The 7,221-nt window shown below is 36.2% G+C and overlaps 1 protein-coding gene across 1 annotated transcript in view; it reads right to left on the bottom strand.

The window, feature by feature from the left end:
• Positions 1-4,841: 4,841 nt before the first annotated feature.
• The window catches only part of LOC107721974 (protocadherin-11 X-linked-like), a 17,987-nt gene continuing 15,607 nt past the window's right edge, over positions 4,842-7,221 (bottom strand). Inside the window, exon 3 of the mRNA XM_016530208.1 lies at positions 4,842-6,313. Coding sequence (XP_016385694.1) covers positions 6,230-6,313 — 84 coding nt within the window. The 3' untranslated portion in view covers positions 4,842-6,229. The remainder of the gene's footprint in view (positions 6,314-7,221) is intronic.

Here is a 7,221-nt window from a genome sequence, read left to right as displayed (position 1 = left end):
TATTTTGAAGAATGTTGGTAACCAAACCATTTGGTGACCTTTGACCTCCATTGTCAAAATATCTCAAAATATCTTCTTTGATGTTCCAAAGAAAGAAAGTAAGTCATACAGGTTTGGAAAGACATGAAGGTGTGTAAATGATGACAAAATTGATTTTGGGTGAACTCTCCCCTTTTAACATAACATAAAAAACCTTAATAACGCCATGCCATTTATAAATAAATACTGCATTGTGAACAATGCGTTGCAGAGCAGTGCAAAGATGTGACACACAAACGTTACCTTGCTAGAATGACTATGCAGACAAAATGAAAAACAAGCCCTGGAAATTGAATTCTGATCCCTTGTTTTAAAAGAATGTATTTCTAAGACAGCATCCTCCTGAAGATTAGTGTATAACAACGTTCTCCAATTGAATTTTGAGAGCATTTAATCAGACAGCAGTGTATTCATTTTGAAGCTTTTTTACATTTTCCCTTTGGAATAATAAGCCTATACCACCTGGCAATCCAAAACAAACAAGAACGATAAAAAGCAATTCCTAAGCTCCCGAAAACCAACAAAAAGCTATATGGCTGCAGAGACCCATTTAGGACAATCTCTCCTACATTTGAATGTGAGAAACAGACTTTGTAGTGGACAAAACACACTGCTCAATTCTATACTCAAAGAAATGTCTGCATACATACATAGAATCACAATTCACATCCTTAATCAATAACATTAATATCAGCTATCTCAGAGCAATTGTATGCAAATCCATGCAGTCTAAAAATAGTCATCACTGTGTAGCTTGTGAATATTTATACCATTGTACTTTTAACCAATGGGCACATTTTAACAAGCCACAGCGACAACCTGTGTCTTTGAGACACCGATTTTTGAACACTCAAATGTAGAAGTGCAAAAAGAATAGCATGGTGGAATTATTCAGTTTGGCAGAGATTTGGCAGCAGGAGCACGCAGCACTGCCTTGAGTGCAAATAACAGAGACCATCTTCCAGTTTCCTAGCCTGCTGCACAGAAATGCATAAATAGCACTACATAGAGATAATCAGCAAACCCTTTGGGACTTGCACACAATATTCTCAGTCTGCAGTAATTCCCTGGTGTACCTGATCATTTATAACGACGGACGACTCTCCTGTACCCTCAAATCCCGGCCCCATTCTGCCCCTCTCTGTGTGTGATGTAATACTGAGGACACAGGATATGATCGATATGAATTATAAATACGCTCTCAAGACATATGTTTTGTTGCACTTCCTCCTCAAAATACATTTTGTCATTCTAAAGTCCAGGCGATTTATTAATTCATGAGCTCTCCTATGGTGCAGTACTCTCATAGTCAGCACCTGCCGGAGAGGTACTTTCATAGGCATTCACAGTCAAGTAATGCAAATCCTCAATGGTATCACTTTCATTGTGCTGTGCCTGGCAGTGCAGCTTGTTTCAAATCATCAAGTTTCCTTAAATTAATCAAAATTAAATGCGACTCTTTAGTTATTTTTAGATACAATTTATGTATTTATGCATTTGTTCTTTCCCACCAACACTCACAGGAAACGAAAAGCAAAAAATGTGTTTCTTAGGGTTGTAACACTGTGGAAGGTCAGATGTAAAGGTAAAGTGCAAACAAATGAGACATTAAAAAGATTGTTCACCCAAAAGCTACACTTTCATGACATTCCAAAGGAAAAAAAAAAGCATCTATTAAATAAAAAATACAGTAAAAATGTTTATTTTATAAAACAATACTGTAAACTCTAATTACAATTTAAAATAACAGTTTAGTATTTTAATATATTGCAAAATGTAATTTATTCATATGATGCAAAGCTGAATTTTCAGCATCATTACTGCAGTCTCCAGTGTCACATGATCCTTCAGAAATCATTCTAATATGTTGATTTGCTGCTCAAGAAACATTTATTAGTATGATCAATGTTGAAAACAGTTTCGCTGCTTAATATTTTTGTTGAAACCAGGATACATTTTGATCAGGGAATAAAAACATAGAACAGCATTTGTTTGACATAGAAATCTTTGGTACTGACCCCAAACTTTTGAACGGTAGTGTAAACGAACATTACCTCATTTTGTGTGTAAATGATTTTCAATTTTTGGGTGAACTGCACCTTTAATATGTTGAAGGTTGTTCTAGGCTAATGCGGTCAATCCCTGAGGCATCTCCATTATTAAGCCCGTAACTTTACAGACTCAGTTAATAAGTCTCCTTATTGACAGTTGCTTTATTAGATTATGAGCAAACGTGCAGGTATTTCAGCTTTGAGCACACCACATGGAGCCACATAATCCACTGCATGCAGCTAGCATTTCTATTTGATTCGGTGGGAATTCTCCTTCCTCTAAATGCTGTCAAACAAATAATACATTTAAGCTCAATGCCACAAATCAAGCAGAGCCAACACAAGAATCTCTCCTCAGCTGTCACAGTCAATTTGAAGAATAACAATGGCTAAATTACATATCTTTAAGAAACATAATTTGCCAGCAGATGGAAACCAATCTGTTGGAAGATTTTTGCCCATTCTTTAAATCCAAAGACAGTAATAAGACTGGAATGCTTGATTGCGATTGGTTGATTGCGGCGTTCTGCACTCAGATTTGTATAACGACCACTTAACAGTAGCCTATAATTGACCGTTGTACAAGGCAAATGATTTCCTACATAACTGTGCTAGTCTCTTGTGTTTTGTACTTTTGTATTTTCTCATCTGATAAAATGTTTACATGTATGCATTTGGGAAGTCGTGGCCTAATGGTTAGAGAGTCAAGACTCGTAACTCAAAGATTGCGGGTTCGAGTCTCGTACCGGCAGGGATTGTAGGTGGGGGGAGTGAATGTACAGCGCTCTCTCCCACCTTCAATACCACGACTGAGATGTCCTTGAGCGAGGCACCGAACCCCCAACTGCTCCCCGGGCACTGCAGCAAAAAATGGCTGCCCACTGCTCCGGGTGTGTGTTCATGGTGTGTGTGTGTTCACTGCTGTGTGTGTGCACTTTGGATGGGATAAATGCAGAGCACTAATTCCTAGTATGGGTCACCATACTTGGCCACATGTCACTTCACTTCACTTTATCCAATGTGACTTACATTGCATTCATGCTATATTCAATCAGCTCATGCATTCTCTGGGAATTGAACCCATGACCTTGGTGTTGCTAGTGCTGTGCTGGTGTCAAAGCAGCAGCCTGCTGAAGTTATCTTTTACATATCTGACACTGAATTGTTAAACATGGTTTCGTATTTATCGGAAACGATTGTGCAAGTTGAGTGAGCAAAATTAGTTTTATGATGTGCTTTGGTGATGGTCTTATCATTTAGTTCTTATGGAAGAGTGCATGCCTACATCGTCATGAATTTACACAGAGTTTAGCACACTGAGAGTTTACATTGCGATATTAATAGCAGGCTGACATTTGCACACTATCCCAGGAAGACAAAAAGATACAAGCTCAACATAGTGAATGTGCACCATTTTCTCTAATCACCAAGGACATATTTCCCTCAAGGGAAATTATTAGCTTTCCAGTCTTGCAATTTAAAGTAACTTTGATAAGCAATTAAATTGTTTTCCATTGCGCCTCTCATTTCTCCTTTCTTTCATGTGAACTTCTGGAACAGCTGCTTTGAAACCACATACATGGGAACAATGGCTGGCTCTTGGGCCTGCTCACAAACGGATGTTGAGGAAATACAGTTGTGTGATCAGTGAGCCTTAAAATTGTAATTTTTCAGTCTTAGATAAAAAAAGGTATATTTCAAAAGATGCATAAATTCCAGTGCAGTTGCATAATTGGGCAAAAAAATTGGTGTTGTAATTTGTGTACTTCCATAGACTGCAGTGTACTTGTGAGTTAAAAGAGCCCATGTGGGCTAACATGACTTCTGTGTTTTATATAGGTTTTAATTACTGCACCACAACATTTAGCTTAAAGCGTCACAGTACAATAATAATAATAATAATAAATATTAATGGGAAATAAAGTAATAATTAACATAAAACATAACAATAAAAAGTAAAATAAATATTTTAAAAGAAAATAAGTTAAATGGGAAATAAAGTAATAATTAACACAAAACATAACAAAGAGAGAGAGAGAGAGAGACCTCATAGAAAAACTTTTCCCCCTTAAAAAGGTAATCAAAATGAATAAGTAAATAAAGTTAACACTTTACAATAAGGTTCCATTTGTTAACATTCGTTAACGACATTAGTTTACTTGAATAAAGAAGTATTTTTTCATTGTTAGTCATCTTAATTTATGTTAATTTCAACATTTATTAATACGTTATTAAAATGATTTATATAATAAATATTATATAAAAATTATATAAATTACATTATATAAAAATTATTTAATGGACCTGATCTAACAATAAACAGCTGTATTTTAGCAACTAGCATTAACAAAGATGAATAAATACTGCAAAAAATAAATAAATAAATAAATAAAATAATATATATTACTCATTATTTAATGTTTGTTAATGCATTAACTAATGTTAACTAATGGAACCTCATTGTAAAAAGTTATCTAAATAATATAAAAATCAATCAATCTAATAAAAAAAAAAAAATAACATTAGAAAACTACAATACAGAATCATTAACACTATTCATCTCAGAGTTTTGGACCCCACAGTATATGAACTTAAAATTGGTTGGTCAATAAATGACACATGGAAATGTGCAATACAATGCAAAAGACTTTAATAAACTTCCAAAGCTCAAACATACATGAAACAGTTATATACAGTTTACTTCACATGTTGGCAAATCAACGTAGAATACAAAGATAATGTAAGGTGCTTCATTTATAACGAAAGTGATTTAACCAACTCCTTACATGAAAAGAAAAAGTCAATTTGTTACTTTTTTTCCCCTCCCCTCTCATTCTTTGTCTATGGCAAATATCCAGGCATGTCTAATTGTTTCTTGCACAGTGCACAGTTTTATGTGTGAGTCATTCTGTGTTACCTACTCCAGAGTGTTACACTTGTCACCATTAAGAAATATGATACCTCTGCAAGAATAAGAGGTCAAACATTTGGGCCCAAGACACTTCTACAAATCAGTCCATTTGCTAAAAAGGAGTAAATTACTGCTTGAACAAAAGTGCTATCCATTGAAGCAATTTATTAGTGATGTAATATTCATTCAAGATGGAAATACCCGACTGTTGAGTTTCACAGAAGAGAGCTTTAGCGGTGGGATGCTTATTATCACGACTTTAAAGTGCTCATGTGGGGTGAGTTCTCGATTTATCGTAAATTTATTGCTGTTGACATAAAATCTGTATAGTCCACGTTGTATTCTCGTGCTCTGTACTGTATTTTCTACTTTTAATATACTTTTATTTAATTTTTTATTTTTTATCTCCGGTTGTATGAATACATAGCATGTCAGTTTCAGAATATACGAACACCCAGGTGATGTAACTAAAACCTACCATCTCGTATGACAAGATTGCCGGAGGCTTTCTATTCAAAATCAGTAAATACATCTCACAAGTTATATTGGCTCTGGTAAAAGCGGACAACAACATATAAAGGTCAGACCCGGTGTCCCTTTCTACTGCGTACAAGGGGATTCTTTGATTAGGAAGCTGGAGCGCTGTCCCATATGATTGCAGCCTAGCAAAGCATTAGGGCTCGTTTTGAATCTTCCACGTCCCAAATTTGGAGGTAATCAGTGACAGAGCTAAAACGTGCTGGTACCTCCTATGGAGGGCCATGCATTTCAATGTAATGTCAATGGAGTTAGCCGGATATGAAAAAGGAGAAAAAGAATCGCATCGAAGTTTCATCGAACTTTGTCTAACGTGTCAATCAAGAAAATCAGTGAACAAAATCAATAAATAGACACACAGACGACAAGGACTGTGCTGCTGCTATACATAAATACATATCTATATAAACATCCTATACAGAGGTCTTTGCCATATACATATTCCATTTGGATAAGCAGAGTGGAGGTGTCTCTCGAGCCCTATTCGGTGCAACCGGTGAATGAGGACAAAAGGGGTCAAACAAAGCATTTCAAACCTCCTACATGTCACAAGCAGAGTTTCGGATGGTTAAATTAGTCTGGCATTACTCTCTAGGACTCGTTTGAGGCTGGAGAATCTGTACAGTTCGTGTTTTCACCTCTTCAGTGAGTGCCTTCCTCTCCCTCCCTCCCTCTCTTTAGGAAATGGCAGCTAGAGATTGATTTTTATCCTGTGGGAGCGAGCTGTACCTGTGCCACAGAGTGTGCCATAGAGTGGTGGTTTCAGTGCCGTCTCCTGTAATATAGAGAGACAGACAGATATAGGGAGATTGTAGTTACAAAATCATCTGGCTTGCTAAGCTGCAGTATGTACTGTGTAAGATGATAATGAAGACCTCTCTCTCTGGACATATACATTCACATGCATACATGGAGAGAGGGAGAGGAATAGCATTCTTCAAGGAACAGACAGAGAGAGGTTGGTGTTCTGTTTATCTCATCAGATTTACCTTGAAGAATGCTGGGAAAAGTGACTAGTCAGTGCATGCAGGTAAACCAAATTGCTTTTTGCTCCAAATGTGCCGTGACACCCACCACACTACAGCAACACTCATTCGTTAATGACAACAGGAAGCTCGTGTGACTTTTCTTTTTAAGATATCTGGATAAGTGGTATAATACTTTAATGAACATGTTTAAAAAATATGATAAACTCAATTAATAAGGTTATATTTGCTTCATTATTACTCAATCTGTTAAATCTATCATTGAAATATCTGTGAGCAGCTGTGGATGTGTTCAATCTAATGAGCATGTGCAAGAGGAAAGTACCATTTCAAAGCTCTTTATATAGTAGATTCACTCTTCAGCAATGCTAAATGAACAGTGAGTGACTTTAAAAAAAAACCTGATATTACAGTGCAGCTTCACTGGTAGAACACAACGCCAGTGATGTCAAGGTCATGGTTCGTTTCCTAGGAAACACACATGCGGATAAAACGTATACGAATAAATTTGGGTTTATTTGGGGAAGGGGGAAAAAAACAACAAAAACTCAGACTGCTGTTCCAGCTTCAGAAATGCAAAAACACAAACATGTATTTCTTAACCTCATGTGTTTTCAAGATTCCTTGATGAACTGAAAGTTCGAAAGAAAAGCATTTATTTTTGTAACATTATAAATGCCTATGCTGTCACTTTTAA

This window comes from Sinocyclocheilus rhinocerous, unplaced genomic scaffold (assembly GCF_001515625.1).
Source record: "Sinocyclocheilus rhinocerous isolate Xijiao unplaced genomic scaffold, SAMN03320098_v1.1 scaffold634, whole genome shotgun sequence".
Taxonomy (NCBI): Eukaryota; Metazoa; Chordata; class Actinopteri; order Cypriniformes; family Cyprinidae; genus Sinocyclocheilus; species Sinocyclocheilus rhinocerous.
The sequence above is the reverse complement of the archived record's forward strand: the minus strand, read 5'-3'. Positions and strand labels throughout refer to the sequence as shown.